Genomic DNA, 20,726 nt, shown 5'->3' with positions numbered 1-20,726 from the left:
CGATCGATATTGTCCAAATGCTTTTATTTAATCTTCTTTCCGGTAAGTAGGTAATTTGATCAGTACATAGATATCAAGCATAGCCACAGGCGCCGTACTCACAGCGCTGCCCCGGCGGGCAGATGCGGCCGCAGCCGCCGCAGTTGTCGACGTCGTAGGCCACCGCGACGCAGCCGCCGGCGCAGCAGAGCCGGCCGAAGCCGCACCGGTTGCCGCACCGCCCGCAGTTGTGGCGGTCGGAGAGGACGTCGCGGCAGCGGCGCTTGCAGCAGTGGAGCGCCCCTGGGCAAGCGATGCCGTTCCCCGACTGCTCGCACCGGCCGCCCTTCCTTGCCGACGCGGGGAACTGCAGAGACGCCGAGAGAGCGAGCGCCAGAACGAAGAAGGTGGTGGTGGCGGCTGCCGCGGCCATGGCTACTGCGCTAATTAGCTCCCAGCTGACTCGATCTCTTTCTCTCACTCTACTTACTATATAGCCGTGAATTTGGCTGCTCACCGGCGGCCATTGAAAGGAGCACGTGAGCTGTTCGAGCTATAAATTCCGAGAGTTGACTTTTACTCTGCGTTCTATTTCAGGACGTCCCTAAACTCTGCCAGACTAAACCTTAGAGAGCGTTTAAATATATTCTCTCCTGCTTGAAATTAAATATAATGCAAAGCTTAGCAATTGTAATTCAATGGTTGCTTTCTTCCCACTCTTTGCATTTATGTCTTAACCTAGATCTGCGTTCGATTTCTCGTTCAGTTAAAGTCATCCGAGGCCATCATATATTTTCTTGAAGTTTCAGCCATTGTCGAACTTTAGGCGTAGATCACACTAAATGTAGTTAGGACCCTAGGTTGTTGACTAGTATTAGTGTGTGTGTGGCGCTCCGATATATTTCCAGACGGCCTGATTCACTTAAAGAATCAGGATACCGAATAGTGTGTGTGACTTGACACCCGGAAGTATTTGTGGACGTCCAGATTCATTTTTGAGAAACGTCTAATATGCAGAGTACATGCTCAGGGCACCTAGATTGAATCTAGGCGCCTGAACCTTATAAATCCAGGCATCAAGATTTGATCAACGTGCCTGGGTTGATATGATTTTTTTTTAAAACTCTTTATCCTTAGGATTCAATCTTCTCAATTAGATTATAATGTTAAAATTAAATTAAAAAAATTTAAATTTTACCTATAGGGTTCAGACTTCCCAATTAGATTATAGGAATCAAGTTAAAAGAAAAAAAAAAATTAGGTGCTTACGGGGTATAATAATGTGGCTTCCCAGTTATGTTTCGTGTTGAAACTAAAAAATTTTAAAATTTTACTTCTAAGATTCAGGCTTCTCAATTATGTTATAATATTTAAGTTAAAAGAAAAATAAAAAAAATTAGGCGTTTATACAGGGTATAATAATATATTTGAGGTTTATATCCGAGGAAATGTTTATTTTAAAAAAATCAAAGAATAAAAAAAATAATCGGGGCATCTAGGTTGAATTCAGGTGTCCCTACTGGGATGTCCGAGTGCTTGGATTCAATTCAGGCGTCCCGACAAGCGTCGCAGATAGTCCCGTAAGCGATTGTCACATAGGGTATCAAAACCCTATATATATATATAGAGAGAGAGAGAGTGTGTGTGTGTTTTGTTCTCCTGCGCGACGCGCACAGTACGTGACTGTAAAATCTAAAAAAAATAACTTTGATACTATAACCAAAAGTCTGAACCCTAGAAATAATTTTTTTAAAAAATATTTTAATTATTTTTTTAATTCAAAAATAAAAAAAAAACTAAAATCAGTGATATCCTGCGCGCGCATAGTCGCGCACTGTGCGAGCGCACATGATATCAAAAGTGTATATATATATATATATATATATATATATATGTGTGTGTGTGTGTGTGTGTGTGTTTGTGTGTGTGTGTCCGAGCGCTTGGATTCAATTCAGGCGTCGCAGATAGTCCCGTAGGTGATTGTCACATAGGGTATCAAAACCCTATATATATATAATCTTTTACTAGGTGATGGCTAGTAAAATCTTTTTCATAAGACAGATCAGTCATCTTAGAATTAATTGATTCGAATAGCTTCCATAATATATATATATATATATATATATATATATATATATATATATATATAGAAATTTGTTATCCTGCGCGACGCCACAGTGCGCGACTGTGCGCGCCGTGCAGGATAACAGCTGTTTTTTCTTCTTTTTTTTTTAATTTTTTTTAATTTATGAATTAAAAAATAATTAAAAATAAAATATTTTTTTAAGAGTTTATTTCTAGGGTTCAGGCTTTGGTTATAGTGTTAAAGCTTTTTTTTTTTAGATTTTACCTCTAGGGTTTAGGCTTTCCAATTAGATTATAGTATTTGGTTTAAAAAAAAATTTTAATTTAAGTATTTATTGAGTATTGTAATATGTTGAGAGGATATATTAAGGTATTAAATATTTATATAAGGAAATGTTAAATTTTTAATTGATTTTTTAAATTTAAAATATTAAAAAAATCAAAAAAAAAAAACCGAGCGATCTCCTGCGCGCGCGCACAGTCGCGCACTGTGCGAGCGCGCAGGAGATCACTCCTTTATATATATATATATATATATATATATATATATATATATATATATATAATGTTGTGTCATATTCATATTATTGATAATATATTGGATGAAAGAAGCTTTTCTTTTTAATTCAACTATTCGAACCAATTAATTCTAAGATGATTGATTTGTCCTATGAAAAAGATTTTACTAGCCATTAAAATAAATTCAGAAAACATAAATGAGTCCTAGCGGATGACCCAGCATCATGAGTGGCTTGAACACCATCAGCGTATGATATGCCTTGCGCGAGATTCAAACTCTCATTGTATGAAAGTTTGTCTTACCTCTTACCATCGTATTGTATCCCAGGGATAATGAAATACACTAACATGCTTCTTCAACTAAGATGATCTCGAGAATACTCCTTAATAATAGAAGTTGATATCAGGGGATAAGATCTCCTTGCGGCTAAGATCTCCTTACAGCTGAGCAAATCCAACCTAATTACTTCCCGATTATATTGGGGGCAGGATCCATGTACTACTAGCTAGCAATGTCTTGTAAACCTGAGACCCAATAGCCCGTTATGGTTTGAGAGCATATTTCTATAAATAAAACAACAAAGGATATAGGGCAGAAGTGTGGAGAGTAAGAACCGGTACTAGAGGATCATACGAGATCTCCTTCCAACTCAACTGACCCACCCTAGTTACTTGCAAGTTATCTTAGAAAAAAATTCACATACTACCAGATAACACATTATGATTTGAGAGCATGTGTTGGTCCCTTGCGAGTGGCAAGAGAGAGGTGAATTGCCCTGCACAAATAAGCTCAAACCTTTCTTGACTTATAGTTTGATTAATACAAACACTTGTACAAAAAGAAAGAAGAGGCAAATCTTTTACTTAGATTACAATTAGAGGATTATTAATTCAAGATGTTGAAAGCTCACTAACAAATCTCCTTCAGACGGAGAAACCTCTTACAATAGTTAAAGCACTCGAATACAAAACTGAACAAAACGAGAATCGTTTATAAGTGTTGTGTTGAACTACTGAGATCAGGGTTGTATTTATAATACTGATCCAGGCACCTGGAAGGGTTCCGGGCGCCTAGATGTGGATATAATTTTATTCACGTCACAACGGATTGCAACAACTGGCATTTTGATAAACTTTTTAGTCCGGGCGACTGGAAGGGTTCCTGGCGCCTGGACGGTGTTGATATGCCCCCCCTTGGGCGAGGCACCCAGGGGATTCGAGCGCCTGGACTTGGTCCAGGTGCCTCCCCGTTCCGGCTCCATTTGCTTGGGTGATTTCGGTCATCCGAAATATGGCTCACCCGAACCCATTTTCCGACCTTCTCGAGCATCCTTACCCGAACTCATTTTCCGACCTTCTCGAGCATCCTTCTGCTCCGGCTTCTTGTCCCTCGAAATTGCCGCACACTTCCTTCTTATCTGCTAGTGTACTCTTTCATAGTGCCTCGTCCATAGATGCACCAAGTCTGTCGACTCTCTTCCGTGCCATCATTCTCGCTAACTGCGTCTTTCGCTCGACTTCTTATGCTCCTAAGTTCCTGCACACTCAAACATAGTGTATCAAAACATAATAGGATCTAACTTAATTTGGTTGATCACATTAAAATTATCACAGGGTACTTACAATCTCTTCTGATGTGGCGATATAGGGAGGCTCACTTGGCACGGGGTCAACTGCCAGGTGGAAGTCAAAGTCAATGTGGTCAATGCCAGGGTGTCAAAGGGTCGAACGGTGAATGATTGTAATGGTTGATCGAGACAATCAGTGTCCAATCGGCAGGAGACATGTCCCGAGTGGACCACCCGTCCAACTCGGGATATTATAATATGATAATGGAACGCTCAAGGTGGAGCAACAGGACGCTGAGGAGACCGGAAAGCTTGTCCACATGGGGAGGTAACGCTACTACACAGTCACCGCAGGGAATAGCAACTAATGTTGACAGAGCGGAGGGGTTCCGACCGAGCGGCTACCCCGCTCGACTAAACAGTGAGACCTGGCCATCAACTGAGCGGAGTCCCGGCGGTAGCCGCTCGGCCAAGCAGTGGGACTGTGATTGTATCACTTAATATCCTTTTGAGAGATAGTGTCGTTGACACGAGGTATGGTCGACATGCAGATCGTACGACGGAAACTTATACTGTCTTGTTAGAGATATGCATGCCCTGTTAAGGTATAATATCAGAGGTACTTTTCTGATAGGTCTATTTATGGGACATATTAGAGAATGTGCCCATGCCTCAAGAAGCATGTACGTCGCCCACCAGAGCTCTATATAAATGGGGGTCCATCATCGGCGGAAGTACGCATAATTCACTGTTTATGCTAGAGTTACAGTTGCTCAACTTTCTTCCACTATTCCGGTGACTGACTTTAGAGTCAGAGGGTCAATGTCAAGGTCCTCTTCCCTGGCCCGACACTGACATTATACTTATTTTGCAGAGCGGAGCGAGGTCTACAGTCAGTCAGCGAAGTCGCCACATCCCCATCTTTCTACCTTCCCATTTTCGGACAGGATCATTTTGGTATCGTCTATGGGAACATAGTCTGCATTCGAACGAGGATATGGAGGATGCTAGAGGATTAACCATGGTGACGCTGACGCAAGAGGAGCTCGACATGCTGATACAAGCCCGAGTGACAAAAATAGTGGAGCAGCAACAAGAACAGGCCCTGGCCGAGCGCCAAATGTAGGAGTCAGCAGCATCAGCCATGGGCCGGCAGGTCGAACCCGGAGACCAATTAGACCAAATATCTGCTTAAGGAAAGAACAAGAAGTCGACCGGCATGTATGGGAAGGCTCCCAATGCGTCGATCCCCTTTCACCGAGTGTTGTTTTGAACTCCATCTGAGGAACGGGGCCGAATAGATAAGGACCGAGGATCTTCCTCGGACGACGCACTTGTTTAGGATGCAAGAAAGGGGAAGGCACCAAGGGACGATGATTTACCCGAACGGATCAATCAATAATTTTCGCAGGGGATTCTAAATGACCCTTTTTTCCAGACATTACACCCCGCTGACGACCGGGGAATATAACGGAAGCACCGATCTGGACGATCACCTGGCTAAGTTAGACAACGCAGCCACACTTCATCAGTACATTGACAAGGTGAAGTGTTGGGTCTTCCTCACCACTCTCTCCGGATCAGCACAATATTGGTTCAAAAGGTTTCTGAACGGATCAATCCACAAGTTCAAGAACTTTCGAGCGACATTTCTACACCACTTCGCTAGTAGCTGCCGCCACCAAAAGACAAGCGTCAACTTATTCTCCCTGAGGCAAGGGCCCAAGGAAGCATTGAGGGCCTACATACAACGCTTTAACCAAGTAGTCATGGGCATCCCAGCAGTCTCTTCAGATGTATTGGTGAATGCCTTCACCCAGGGGCTCATCGAGGGGGAGTTCTTCCGATCGTTCATTTGGAAGCCACTGAGAGACTTCGACCACTTACAAAGGAAGGCAACAGAATACATAAACGTGGAGGAAGCCCAAGCCGCCAAAAGAAGGGAAGTGTCAACCGAACCCATGGCAGTGCCTGAGCGGTGTCCATCGAGCAGCCATTAACCTCATAAGGGGCCTCGATTGGTGGGAGCACAACCACACCACGAGCTCAGGACGCATGATGTGCATCATGTGGTAGCTAATCGACTACAAAAGGCAAGGTGTGGATGCCACTATTCTGCTCATTCCACTAGTCGGTGACGCACAACACACGGGACTGCTGTGACCTGACGTCAATATCTAGCAGGTCGACTCCGCGGGGATATCGCCATTGATCACCATCACCTGATCGGGGACATAAGCGTCGATCATCTGAGAGAAGGGAGGAAGAAATGACGGCAGTCGAACCACACCCTCATTAATCTCAGAGGAGGAACAACCAAAGTTTTGCTCGAGAATCTACCGAACGAAGTAGACCTTCGGCTCGAGAGGAGGAGAACAGGAGTAATGCCACTCAGGGAGAAATAGGAATGATCGCTGGTGGGCTGACCAACAATGATTCCAATCGAGCGAGGAAATTGTACGTTTGGCGACTCGAGATCCATGTTGTTGGCTGCAGCAAGGAGAAGGCCGAAGGACTCGAGATCAGTTTCGGCTCGAAAGATTTAGAAGGAGTGGAGATCTCTCACAATGATGTGCTGATTATCCGAGCGGTAATCACTAACTACGTTATTCACTGAACCTTTGTTGATACAGAGAGCTCAGCGAATATCATATTCAAGAAGGCATTAGATCTTCTACAAATCGACCGGAGCAAGTTGTTGGCCATGACAACCTCACTCTATGGATTCACAAGCAATGAAGTGTTGCCGATTGGCCAAGCCCACCTGGCCATCTCACTCGGGGAGGAGTCGCTAAAGAGGACAAGGACCATAAACTTCATTGTGGTGGACGCGCCGTCGGTCTATAACGTCATATTGGGTTGACCAGTACTCAATGAGTTCTGAGCGGTGGTGACCACCTTCTTCCAGAAGATTAAATTTTCGATGGACAACAAGGTGGGCGAAGTCAAGGGCGACCAGTTGGCCACTCGACGATGTTATGTCGAGATGGTTAAATCTGAAGCAAGGGCCACTTGGAAGAACCCTTGCATGGAGGTGCACACTATCACCAAGAAATCTTCTACGTTGGTCTATGTGTTGGATCATGAATTCGATAAGGGGGTGAATATCGATTTAAAAATTTAAGCGAGTAAATACGCAGCAGAAAGAGTGAAAAACAGACAATGCTAACACAAGTAATTTTTTACTTGGTTCGGAGCTTTCGGCCACTTCTACTCTAAGTCCCGCACTCGTCGAGTGCTTTCATTGGACAATTCACTAGCAATTCGAAAAGTGTTACAATAGTAAAATATAGAGTTGCTTTTAAGAAAATAATACCAACAATAAGAAAATGAAAACAACAACACTTTGTTGGAGAGGCGTCGCAAGCGCACGGCAGCACAAGAGTTGGAAGGCGTTGAAAGATTTGTCGTTGTTGTTCCTTTGCTTCAGCCTTCACCCTCCTTATATAGGAGGTTCGGGGTGCCCGGATCCCTTCAGGGTGCCCTGAATATGACGTAGTCGAGCCAGTCAGCGATCTCCATGTGGCGAAGCGACGATATGGATAAAAATTGCCTCCGGACACCTGGACCTTTGTTTTCCAGCAATCTCCTTCCTGCAAGAAAACGTTAGTCCGAGGCAATGTAAATTATATATATCCTGCAAAACAGAGTGTTGACATAGTTTATAATAAAACAGTATAGTAATTAGATTCCGTCTTCTCGAGATTGGAATCTAGTCACGATCTCGACTTAGGTATCCGAAATGGATCTAGGTCGGATCGACGCCTAATGTTCCCTTCCCGGGAACATGTCCTCACAGTCACTCCCCTCCAGTGACTTACCTTCACTTACCCGCTAGACTTCCGGTCAGCCCGTCGACCATTCTGAACTTTGTGTCAGCTATCCGGTCAGCCCATCGACCTCGTTAAACTTCCCTGCAACACTGAGTTAGCACAACAGATAACAACAGTGTTAATAAAATATAACCTAGGGTTACCTCCTAGGGTTGCCTAGCTTTACTCACTAGGACTTCCATTGTCTGGCTTCACTCACCAGGACTTCCTCCACCTAGCTTCACTCACTAGGGCCCGACTTCACTCACCGGGACTTCCACCACCTAGCTTCACTCACTATGGCCCATCTTCACTCACCAGGACTTCCACCACCTAGCTTCACTCACTAGGGTCCGACTTCACTCACCAGGACTTCCACCTTGCCTAACCTTTGGTTAGGACTTACCTTTGCTAGTTATCTAGTCCTGACTAGGCTTCTCTCTCCCAAACATCAAGTCCTATTTGGGTCAACCCTTGGTCATATTGTCAAATATCAAAACCTTAGAGGTCAATTGTACCGACACTATGAAGAAAAGAAGGAGCTTCAGATCTACCCAAGCCGATCGGAGGCAATTCCCTTTGTCGCCGCCAACCTGGAAAGCAAGAAGAAGGTAGAGTTGGTGGCCTACCTTGGACAAAACCACGATGTGTTCGCCTGGTCAACACACGAGCTCCTAGGCATCTCGCCAAGCGTGGCTCAGCACGAGCTTCATGTCTGACCGGATGCTCGGCCGGTGAAGCAGAAGAAGAAGGACTTCAGCGCGGAACAAAACCTAATCATCCGTGCAGAGATAGAAAAGTTGCTGGAGGCTGGTCACATTTGGAATGTTCACTTCCCGAGCTGGCTCGCTAATGTTGTATTGGTCTCCAAGCCGGGCAACAAGTGGTGGGTCTGCATCGACTTCCGTAATTTGAATAAGGTGTGTCAGAAGGATTTCCATCCACTGGCCAGGATTGACCAAATGGTGGACTCCAGATAGAAGAAGATGAACTAGTCGCACATCTGCACTTGAGGATCAAAGAACTCATCACTGGACTCACGAATCTTGGAGAAAAGAAAACGAATCAAGATTCATTAAGATACACTTTAAATGCATTTCCTAGGATACCCAAGTGGACATCTATAGTCGACTTGTTTTATATATCTAAAGATGTCGAAGTTAGTTCATTAAAAAAATCTATTTTCCACTTTGAACTTCATGAGTCAAGATGTGTATGTTTACGAAATAAAGAAGAAAAGGCAGCCCACAACATATCTCTAATGGCCAACTAGAAAGACGAACCAAATCCATACTCTAAAGAATCAATTTACAAAGATGACGCAGCCTTATTGGTAAGAAAATTTAGCAAATTTATTAAATCTAACAAATTTAATAAAGCGCAAGACTAAGAAATATTCTTAGAGTAAAAGGAAGGTCCGATGCTACAACTGCCAAGGAGAAAGGCACATCAAGGATGACTACCGCGAACTGAAGAAGAAGGAGAACGACAAGGACAAAAGACCAACAATATTGAAGCACAAGAATCTGAAGGTCACATGGGACGAATCTTCGTCCTCCATGTTTGAGATCGAAACTTACGCCGGACTAGCTCTAATGACAAACCACCAAGGAGAAAATGAAAGTAGCTCAGAGATAAGTATCGATAAAGGGGGTGGATTATCAGAAGAAAGTTGTGATGAAGGGGGAGCATCAGAATACGAGATAAGTGAGGTACGTGTACTTTCTCCCAAACAGTCTTTCTAATTTATCAAAATGTTATCTAAGAATATAGTACAATTAGTATGAGAGAATGCTAGGTTAAAATTAGACTAAGTAAATTCATGCCCCTTAGATATGTTTAATAATTTGAAGATAGAAAATGAAAAACGAAAAATAGAAATCGAAAAGTTGAAAAATAACTATGCATGTTCAAACGATTTAAAAAAAAAAATTTAGAAATTATGGTAGAATAAATTGGTATATTAGATATCACCATGGATAAATTAAGAAAATTTCTAAAATGTATGTACCTCCCAAATTTTTAGTAAATCCAGTAATCCAGTAGGTAGGAACTTATATTGGATTCCAAAATCTTTTTTAGATTAAACTCTAATTTTTTTAATTATTAGGATAGAAATTATCTCAATTAGAAAAATATTTTTTAAAGGCTTTTTATTCTTATTTTAAGTTGAAATTTTTTTCTACTCTATCTGATGATTTAATCTACTAAGTATTTTTTTAAAAAAAATTTTGTTTACTGTTAAGTTATTTTTTTAATAAAATTATTAACAAAAATCATACTTTGAAATTTAAATTTATTTTACAAACTTAAATTTTAAAATTTTTATTTTTCTACTGTTAAACAATGTATCTCATAAATCCAAGAAAAATAATAGAATTTTTAGAGTTGAAAAAATATTTTTAAAGATTTATTTTTAAAAATTAGTTTCCGTACTGAAATAATTTATTTCTTTTCAAATAGAAAGTATTTCTACGTGTAAATTTTTCTACTAATCTAACTTATTCCGTTTAGATTCAAGAAATATTTTCAAGATTTTTTGAAATAGAAAAGTAATTTTTATATTATTTGTGTTCAAATGGAAGCTTAATTATTGAAAATAGAATATATTTAAAAATTATTTTTAAAAAATATTAGCCTACTAGTAATGTTGGTAATGTATCCCTAAAAATATTTGTTTAAGTTGGCTTAATTGGTAATGTTGGCAATGTTGGTTATGTTATTGTAATTTTAGTCCTAATTTGAACTTGAGTTGATACACATAAAAAAGGAGAAGATTGTAAGTACCCTGAGATAGTTTTGATGTGATCAACCAAGTTCAATTAGGTCTTGTTGTGTTTGATCCTTGTGTATAAGTGTGTAGAAGCTTAGGAACAGAAGAAGTCGAGCGGAAGACACAGCTAGCGAGAAGGATGACACAGGAAGAAAGTCGACGGACTCGGTGCATCTGAATGATAAGATGTTGCGGAAAAGTATATCGATGGATAAGAAGGACGTGCGTGGCGGTCCAAGGGACAAGAAGCCGGGGAGAAAGCCTGTTCGAGGAGAATGTCGGAGTTGGGTTCGAGGGAGCTTAACTTCGATTAGCCAGAGAATTACCACGTGAAGAGATCAGCCAGTAAGGAGTTGATCTGCCACTTGGAAGGCGTCTTCCATGGTTGGAAGGTGTCTTCGATGAACAGTGCGAAGACGCCTTCCAACTTTTGAAGGCCCCTTCCAGTAGCCGTTAGCCGCAGATAGAGTTTTATTCTCAACGGATATAACTCAACTAATGGAAGGTGCCTTGGACCATCTTGAAGGCACATTTAAGTTACGGATAGAGTTTTCCAGTGACTATAAAAAGACCCCTAGAGTTAAGAAATATTCAACAACTTGAACAACAAGTATTGTACACTTTCCTAGTCTTTCTTTTGAGTTATCAACTTCTGAAAATTGCTTCTCTGCCTACAATAAAAGAGAATTCTAGTGGAGCTTTCTTCAATGTCTTGGATTAACAACCACTTAGGTTGTAACCAAGTAAATAGAATTGCCCTCTTTATTTTCTTTTATGTAATTATTCAATTAATTCATTATTATTATTGTGTTAGGCTAATCTAATCAAAGGATCGAGAAAGAGACTTTTTTTTATACACAATTCACCCCTCTTTTGTTGGCCTCGTTGCGCTAACACTTATGGTGTGATATAGTGCAAATGAGGGTTCAATTCTCACACATCGTGAATAAATGTCTACAACGCTCGAATCACTTAAGGTGATGAACTGCCCCCTTGGATCCATTTACACTTTCCGAATTTATCCGGTGGCAGATGGAAAACTTTTGTAAGATTAATTTAGTAATTTCCAAGTGAATAAAGGATAGAAATATTTGAATACCTAAGCATTTCTAACCATAAGAGACATTGGGAGTCTTAATCTCGTACAATTTCAACATATAACATAAGATGTTTATGGTAAAACTCTCCTCTCAAGATATAATGAAATGCAAAGCTAATTTAACAGATACTACCAACAACTTGAGTTAAAACCTTTGTCTTGTCCAAGACTTCAAAAACTTTGAGCAACTTAAAAAAAGTTAATCAGGCGTGTTGAGTCTGGGATGATCAGTCCAATCCTACAAAAGTTTTTCATCGATTATCAGGATAAATCGAGAATCGCTCGTAGCGGGCAGCCCAGAAGCCCAACATGCTTTAGTTGCGTATTCCATTTGGAGGAAAAATTCCTACAAATTCGTCATAGCTGGAGCTTGAACCACGAGTACTTGGATGACAATCTAGATACCCTACCACTACACCATAACCCCGGGGGCAACTTTGAATAACTCAAGCACTTTGTTTAAGGAGAATTAGGAATGTTTTAATGTAACCTTTGCTACTCAAAGCTCCTCGATACCTTATATAGAATTAACAATGACTCCTAACCACCACTTTTATCTTTCTCTAGTCTAGTCCAATGCCTTCGAATCAACTGATCATGAGACAAATATTATTGTTGAAAGCTAATAATCATATCACCAATATAATTAACTAGAATTCTTATCAAATCGATCGAATGCTCAATCCTCTAGTTGACTTAAAGATATATTTAATCAATTATTACTCGAATAAAAATAGTCTATTCATCAAGTATTCAATTAACTTGTGGATTGGAACAAATTACATACCAATAGTCTCTCAATTAAAAGAAGGGTACTTTGTTTATCATTTTCTTGGACTTATCCTTTCATTGGCAAATATTGTTGCTACTTATCTATCATTCACTTACTCATTTTTTCAATGGTATAAGATAACAGTGCTGATGTTAAACGTCTTTCATAATTCATTCCTATATTATATGAAAGGAAATAAATCATAAATAATTACTAACATGAACAATGATCAATACACACTTAACTCATCTCCTTGTTACTATAGTCATGAATATAATATTTATGAATTTATATGATAATTAGCTTGATAATAATTTACTTATATGTTTTTCATATTAAAACATATATACAAAATAAAAATACTTGGGCTAATTAGTTAGCTCATCAATATTTATAAATAAAATTAATAAATAACTTATGAATAAAATTATTTATAAACTTGTCATGGATTATGTTTTTTAAAATTTTTAATTAAGATATATAAAAAAACTACCAGAACAACAAATTAATGTATATATTTATGATACTATTTATCTTTATTATAAAATTTAAAATTATATTAAGATCCCTTCGAATCATTATATAAACAAAGATGATTATTCCACCCCAAAGTTTTTCGTAGTTCATTCTTAAATTATATAGAGAAAAGTAAATCACGAAGTTATTTTATAGTTGATCGCTAAGTTAACTAAAGGGTGGATGAAGTTTTTTTTCAAGGGTATATATTTGTCGGGAATTGATCTCTTATTCCAATATAAGTAGTCCATTTAGAGCTTGCTTACTTGGGCGGAAAGAAAAAAAATGAGGGAATAAATTAGGGATGGTAACGGAATTGGTTCGGACTGAGTTTGACCAATCCTAGAACCTATCTTGTTAGAAAAAAATAAATCTAAATCCGAATCTATTCTATCTACTTATATATAATGGATTTAAATCTGTCCTATAACCCATTTGACCCGATTTAAACCTGTCCGAATGGAACTGGGTGGGTTTAAATCTCACCCATTGCCAAAATATTGCGAGCATGTGAGAATAAATGCCAGATGAATTTCTTTGTCCAACTTTTGAAGAAGATGGAGAATAAGGAGAATTCCGGGGGCTTTTCGCCAAAAGCATTGCCAGCATGTGGCGTCACTGTCGTGCCCTAGCTCCGCCCTTCTTCTTCTTCTTCTTCTTCTCTGTTTTCGCCTGGTTACACCTCCGCGACGGCGCCGATCAGTCTCTCCTCATCCCATCGCCGCCTCCGCCTCAACGCTACGTCGGCGAAACGCAACCAGTGGAAGTTCTCTCGCTAAGTATTGGGACAGGTTTATATCTATGTCGAAGATGCTATTTCTAAATATTTTACTTGTGATCAATTGGGATATTGAATGCCCAATTGGAGTATTGGTTTTCCAGTGTTGATATCTGATATAGGTATGGAGGGGGCAAAGATGGATGGATCTGTAATATAAATTAATTAATATTCAACTAAAATTATTTCGCTAATACTAAACATTATTGGTTGATTGAGGAATTAGAGATGTTGCTTAGTGGAATTTAATAGAAAGGGGGGTTTAATAAGGTCAGTTAGAGTTTTTAGAGTCTAATTTTGATGTGTCGAACTCCATTTATTTTCTATTTGAGTTTTGTTGGCCCAATAGATGATGATTAAGTTGATTTTGCCTTAGGTTCAAATCAGGTGTGAATCGTATCAAATCAAGTACTCTATAGTCGAACCAAACTGAATCAGTTTGGTTCACATTGGAAAGGATTTTAGGGTTCTTTTGTTTTTTTTCCCATGATTTCCACTCTCGTGTGCCTCATCCTTTGTTTGCTATAAGCTTTGTGTCTGACTCTCTACATGCCATTTGACAATGGGTCACCGCCCAGCCTCCTTAAACACAGGTATGGAACGGAAGAGTCTGAATAATGGAAGTCATTAGTGTGAAAAATATGATCATGTGAATCCAAACCATGTTATGTTATTGTAATTTGTTAAGATCATGATTATGCATGCATAACTAGTTCGTGATCAAATATGCTAATTGTGTGAACTTAATAATTGACATGATAACCATAGAGATTGATTGTACATGTTCTTTATGCTAGCTGACACATATCGTGTGATTGATAATAGCATTATTTACATGAAGTCATCAGTATATTCATGTAGACCTTGTGTACTGTTGATACATGCTAGAATATCCAAAGTACATAAAATTTGTAGCTTTGTATGAACAAGTTTAACTCATAATTGTGTATAAGACATGCATGCAGATATTCATCGCACTGATAAGACAATACAAGGCCTTTGGCCAGGTAGCCATGTTAGTGATCATTATTTCATGTTAAGGGTTGTTGGGTCCCATGTTTGGTTAGTTAAGGTGAGTTGTTTGGCAGTGATGACTGCTTGTGATGTCATTGGTAGTCTATTTCAGCTACATCAGGGAAACACAAAATGACTACTCATGTTGTTTATTTTCAAACTACCATGAGCAACTTTAGAGATATCCTTCCAATCACCTTGAATGTCTGGGAGATATAGAAACACATTGATAGATTACTTACCATTATCTTCACTTTGTTAGTCTCGGTGAGGTCACAAATGTATATGTGCGGATGTTGCATGTCTCAATTATTGATCGACTCTATTTTGACCATCAAGTAGATTGAGTCGCTTTGGTGGTTGACTCATCTTCAATGGATTATAGAGTGGTTGTGGGAGTCGACAGCAAGGTAGAGGTGGTTGTTTTAGAGGACAGAACAGAGCTAAGTGTACTATTGAAGGTTTGGGCATATTAAGGATACACGCTATTTACTGCATGGTTTCTCATCTGGTCACTTGTTTCACATTGCCAATGCCGGTCAACTTAGTACTCAACCAGCTCACACAAGTTCACAGGCAAACTCATTGTAAAGAGGATTCTCAACTCCTCCAGATGGTTTTTGTAGATCGCCTCAAAGTTTGTTTGGCTGCGAAAGGTACATGCAAATTTATGCCATTGTTTACCAGATACTTTTTCTCTAGTGGTTAAGGTCACTTCAGTTTGTATGTCTCTATCCCTAGTTACTACTTTCCGCTATTCACTTCGTTAATCTAACATCAAAATGTCTTTCTTCATGGTGTTCTTGTTTCTTACAAAGTTTATATGGAGCAACTCTTTGTTGCTTAGGGGTGTGTGTGTGTGTGTGTAAACTAAACAAATCATTGCATGGATTGAAGAAATTTCTAAGACTGGTTTGAAAAGTTTAGTTCAACTCTCCTTTAATATGGGCATGAAAAGGAGTATCTCAAACTAGTCTTTTATCTTGTCTCTTAGTTGGAGAAGTGTATCCTTTCTTATTGTGTATATGGATGGCAGCATCATGACCAACGTTGACACTTGTGAAATTACATGACTGAAATATTAGCTTCATTAATAATTTTTTACTAAACATTTGGGTGACCTCAAGTACTTTCTGGGGAATTACTCTTTCAGAGAGAGGTATCTTATTCACAACGCAAGTATGGACTAGATATACTTGAAGAGACTCACATGTTGAGGGCTAAACTAATAGATACCCTGATAGATTCTAATATGAGATTAATACGAGGACAGGGGTGTCATTGACTAATTTAAGGAAATAGACAAGATTAGTAGGAAAATTGAACTACCTCGTAGTTACCAGACATGTCATTTTATTTATTGTTAGAGTGATCAGTTAGTTTCTGGAGAATCCATGTAATGATCATTTGGAAACAACTTCAAAAATTCCATTTGTTGTTAAGTGACCAGTTAGTTTCTGGAGAATCCACGTTGTGATCATTGGGAATCAGCTATAAAACTTCTACAGTAGATAAGAGTGCTCTAGGTAAAAGGTTTTGTATTCCATGACTGAGGTCATCTCTAGATTGTGAGGTACTCAAATGCAGACTAGAAAGACCATGCAGGATCTCCCGCAAATAACATGTTCTACTTTCCATGATTGTGCTCTTTTTGTGGGCAATCTTATATTCCAAAAGACAAAGAGGTAAATAGTTGTAGAAAGATCGAGTTAGAGGCAGAATATAGATTTGTGGCCCTAGGTAACATGCAAACTCATTTGGGTAATAATCAAGATGTAATGCATTTCGTTTCGTGTCTCATATTCCATAAGAGGATAAAGTATAGAAAAATTGATTCACTTCATTAGAGAGAAAGTACAATCTAATAAGATCGTCACTTCTTAGTTCTAATGATAAGTTAGCAAATCTGTCGACTAAATTATTGAGAGGGCTTATGGTTTAATACATTTATAACAAGTTGGGAATTTACAATATATGTGAACCATCTTGTGGGGAATGTTGAGATTCATGTATAAATATAACTCATGAGGGTGTGTTTGTAATAGTATACTCTATTAATGAAATGTATATATCATTTAGAATAATTCCTTCACATATTGGGACTCATATAAAAATGTAACGCCTCAATGGTATGTTTGTAATACCATAGTTTATCAATAATATCTATATAAGGTAGTGGGGACTGCCTAAGTGTATTGAGAATAATCCTTGTACATTTCTTGGGCATGTTGGATTTCACCTAACATGTTTTTTGTTATCATGTGATTAAAGGGTTTCTGGGTGTTATCACATGCTTCTTATATGGTTGTCAATGTTGGCTTTACATTGTAGTGACAAATTGCACTGATAGTAGGCACTACAGACGTTTGTGACTTGAGTATGTTTTAGATTACTATGCTTGATCTGCATCTAGTTAGGCAATTACAGAGAGCCTCATGGTAATTTAAATTAACCGAGGTTTGCAAATTTTGAGATTTTGCAGTGTCATTATACATCTATTCATTTGTGTTGCTAATAAAATGGTTTTAGAGAAACAAAAGGGCAATTTTATTTTTTGCCGTGTCACTTTTTATTAATTCTGTCTATTGATTGTCGCAGCTGACACATCCTTTCTGTTTGATTCCGTATGGAGTGCGATGAAAATGGTAGGAGCGATCTATCGCAAAGTGAACTGCTGCAATGGAATCAGTGGCAGCTGGTGGATTCAGTTCTTCCGACCGGTGGCTTTGCTCATTCTTATGGTCTTGAAGCTGCTGTCCAAACACATTTTGTGGCAAGTTCTGTAGATCTAAATTCATATATCATACAAGTCTTGGAGAATGTTGGTAGCCTACTTCTTCCCTTTGTATATTGCGCGCATAAATCCCCAGACACCATCACCTGGTCCAAGCTAGATAGATTGCTCGAAGCGACACTAACAAATGAAGTCAGTAGAAAAGCTTCAGCATCTCAAGGATCTGCCCTCCTAAGAGTCGCTGCATCTGTATTTCAGGAGGTTCCATCCCTCAAAAGAATGAGGGACAATTTTTTGGGTTCACGAACTGTTTCTTTCCACCACGCGCCTATCTTCGGTCTCATATGTGGACTTCTCGGTTTCGACAGCAGTGTCTCTCAGCGGATGTACATGTTCATGACAATGAGAGATGTTATATCTGCAGCAACCCGGTTGAATTTGATAGGACCTCTTGGTGCATCGTCGTTGCAGCACCAACTTGCCCCTATCGCCGAAGAATTGATAAAGAAATGGAGGGACCGTCCAGTCGAGGAAGCATGCCAGGTGAGTCCGCTGATCGATACTGTGCAGGGTTGCCATGCCTATTTGTTTTCAAGATTGTTCTGTTCTTGATAGCATCCCAGGGTGTTACTTCTTTGGCATCTTACGAGTATTATCATCCTTTGGCCATTTTTCTGGTCTCAAAACTAGTTTGGAATGAAAAAGAGGCAAAAGCTACGATAAAACCTAATGCACTTTCTCCGATGTATAATTTTTGTTACTTCAATGCTTCGAACATCAACACTAAAATTCATGAAAAAAAGTCTACACTGGAAAGAGTCCGTCTAAGTAATTTTTTGGATCAATAATAATGAAAAGGACATCTCTTTTTGGAATCATCGAAGGGATGCATCTTTTTTATTTCTCAAATTCTTTGTGCTTCCTAGCTGCTATTTGCGTGGTGGCGGTCGCGGCGCAAGCAGATGCCATATGAGACGACGCATGCAACGACACAGCTCCTTGCTGTACACGCCACACAGGGACATGCATGCACCGTCGCCGCCAACTCTCTCGTGTATGTACGCATGTTCTCTTCCAACCTGTGCATTTATTCACCAAACCCAATCACCTTTGTCCTCTTCCCCCTCCCCTCGATCGATCTCAATTATTCGAGTATTTTCTTTTCTTCTTAATTCACATATAACAAAGGAATGTGCAGGCACTCTGACAGTGTAGATATACATGACTCTGCAGCTAATTAATTTGCTAGCTACTGCCATAATATATCTGCAGTCCTGAATGATGCCCGACTTCTCTGCAGGGTATGGCTTGCTCGCCGTCGTCGTCATGGTGTCGTTGCTGGCCGGCTCCGGCGCCGACGCACAGCTGTGGCCGGAGTTCTATGCGACGAGCTGCCCCAAGCTGCAGGGCGTCGTTAGATCTGTGATGGCGCAGGCGGTGAGGCGGGATCCTCGCATGGGCGCCTCCATCCTCCGCCTCTTCTTTCACGACTGCTTTGTCAACGTAAGCCATTTTTTTTTTTAAAAAAAAAAGTATTTTACCATATTTCTCTTACTTTTTCATTTCAATTTAATTAGATTAAAAATATTATATAGCATTTCTATATTAAATAATTTTTTTATCAATTAGATAAGAATAATTTAAATTTTTAATTTAAATTACTTTAACATAATTAAAATGGTTTGTTTTAATATATTGTCGTAATTAAAATAAAAATATGTTAAAATATTAAAAGATACTCAACAACGAAGATTTTTTTATTTTTTTATTTACTTTTTCTTTTATTTTTGTATATTTGTTCTTTATTTGAGATGTTAATAAATGAGTTGATGGATTCCCGTCGCCGCAGGGATGTGATGCTTCCGTCCTCCTCGACGACACTCCGACGATGGCCGGCGAAAAAAACTCCGGAGGCAACGCCAACTCCCTCCTGGGCTACGAAGTCATCGACGCGATCAAGGCCCGCGTCGAGGCCACCTGTCGCTCCACCGTCTCCTGCGCCGACATCCTCGCGCTCGCCGCCCGCGACGCCGTCAATCTGGTAATTATAATCGATTGATTCCGGTCGGCCGCCGTTCAATGGTTAATTATATTGGACTAAATGGGGAGGGGAAACGCAGCTGGGAGGGCCGACGTGGCCGGTGCCGCTCGGGCGGCGGGACGCGAGGTGGGCGAGCATGGCCGCGGCCAACGCGAACCTGCCCCCCGCCTCCGCCGGCATCGACGACCTCGTCGCGCGGTTCGCCGCCAAGGGCCTGAGCCTGCGCGACCTCACGGCGCTCTCCGGCGCCCACACAGTCGGCGCAGCCAAGTGCAGCAAGTTCCGGCGCCACGTCTACAACGACAGCAACGTGGACCCCGCGTTCGCCATGTTCCGCCGGAGGATCTGCCCGGCAGCCGGCGGAGACGCCCGGCTGGCGCCTCTGGACTCGACGAGCCCGAACCGGTTCGACGTGAGCTACTATCGGGATCTGATGGCGCGGCGGGGGCTGCTGCACTCTGACCAGGAGCTGTTCAATAACGGGCCGGCGGACGAGCTGGTGAGGCTTTACGGCGCCAACGGAAATGCCTTCGACCGGGACTTTGCGGCGGCGATGGTGAAGATGGGCGGAATCAGCCCCTTGACTGGCGGCGCAGGGGAGATCAGAATAAACTGCAGGAAATCCAACTGATGGATTGGTTGATTAATTAATGTTTCTATATATTAAAATCATTAATAGTATGATATTCCATGATTAAATATCGACAATAATCAAGTGGCCCTATAGAGTTGGTCTACGGGTATAAAAGAAGGTAAATTTAAGTACACTGAGGAGACACTAGTTGAGATAGAATTTCAAGTCGTGAAATCATGTACCCACCAGCTACACTACAGCGTGAGGTTATTGGCAATAATTAGGACATCCACAAGCAGAAATGGTAATGGGGGGAGGGAGTGAGCAACCAAGCACATGTGCAATAGTTGGATTCGACGGATGGATTAATGGTTAGTGCATGAAGTGTTATCATAATGAGGTTTGGGGGATAGATTAATGGAGATGCTGGGACGAGCAAATCACCTTTTGTCATAATAGTTG

The 20,726-nt window shown here is 40.3% G+C and overlaps 2 protein-coding genes across 2 annotated transcripts; one reads left to right on the top strand and one right to left on the bottom strand.

Moving 5' to 3' along the window:
• Window positions 1–73: 73 nt before the first annotated feature.
• LOC121978724 (protein GRIM REAPER-like) lies at window positions 74–412 on the bottom strand. The gene has a single exon (XM_042531025.1). The coding sequence runs from the start codon at window positions 410–412 to the stop codon at window positions 74–76; it is 339 nt and encodes a 112-aa protein (XP_042386959.1).
• Window positions 413–17,852: 17,440 nt separating this feature from the next.
• Window positions 17,853–20,455, top strand: LOC121976875 (peroxidase P7-like). Its single transcript, XM_042529266.1, has 4 exons — window positions 17,853–18,192; window positions 18,950–19,152; window positions 19,499–19,690; window positions 19,770–20,455. Exons 1-4 carry the CDS (start codon window positions 17,994–17,996, stop codon window positions 20,319–20,321), a joined length of 1,146 nt encoding a protein of 381 aa, XP_042385200.1. The 5' UTR covers window positions 17,853–17,993; the 3' UTR covers window positions 20,322–20,455.
• Window positions 20,456–20,726: the final 271 nt, after the last annotated feature.

This window comes from Zingiber officinale, chromosome 4B, assembly GCF_018446385.1.
Source record: "Zingiber officinale cultivar Zhangliang chromosome 4B, Zo_v1.1, whole genome shotgun sequence".
Lineage (NCBI taxonomy): Eukaryota > Viridiplantae > Streptophyta > Magnoliopsida > Zingiberales > Zingiberaceae > Zingiber > Zingiber officinale.
Note: the sequence above shows the minus strand (reverse complement) of the source record. Positions and strands in the feature narration are given on the sequence as shown.

Coding starts and splice junctions, on each gene's coding strand:
- LOC121978724 (XM_042531025.1), bottom strand. CDS start 412: ATGGCCGCGGCAGCCGCCACCACCACCTTCTTCGTTCTGGCGCTCGCT.
- LOC121976875 (XM_042529266.1), top strand. CDS start 17,994: ATGTGGACTTCTCGGTTTCGACAGCAGTGTCTCTCAGCGGATGTACAT. Junction 18,193..18,949: donor CAGTCGAGGAAGCATGCCAG/GTGAGTCCGCTG, acceptor ACTTCTCTGCAG/GGTATGGCTTGCTCGCCGTC. Junction 19,153..19,498: donor TTCACGACTGCTTTGTCAAC/GTAAGCCATTTT, acceptor CCGTCGCCGCAG/GGATGTGATGCTTCCGTCCT.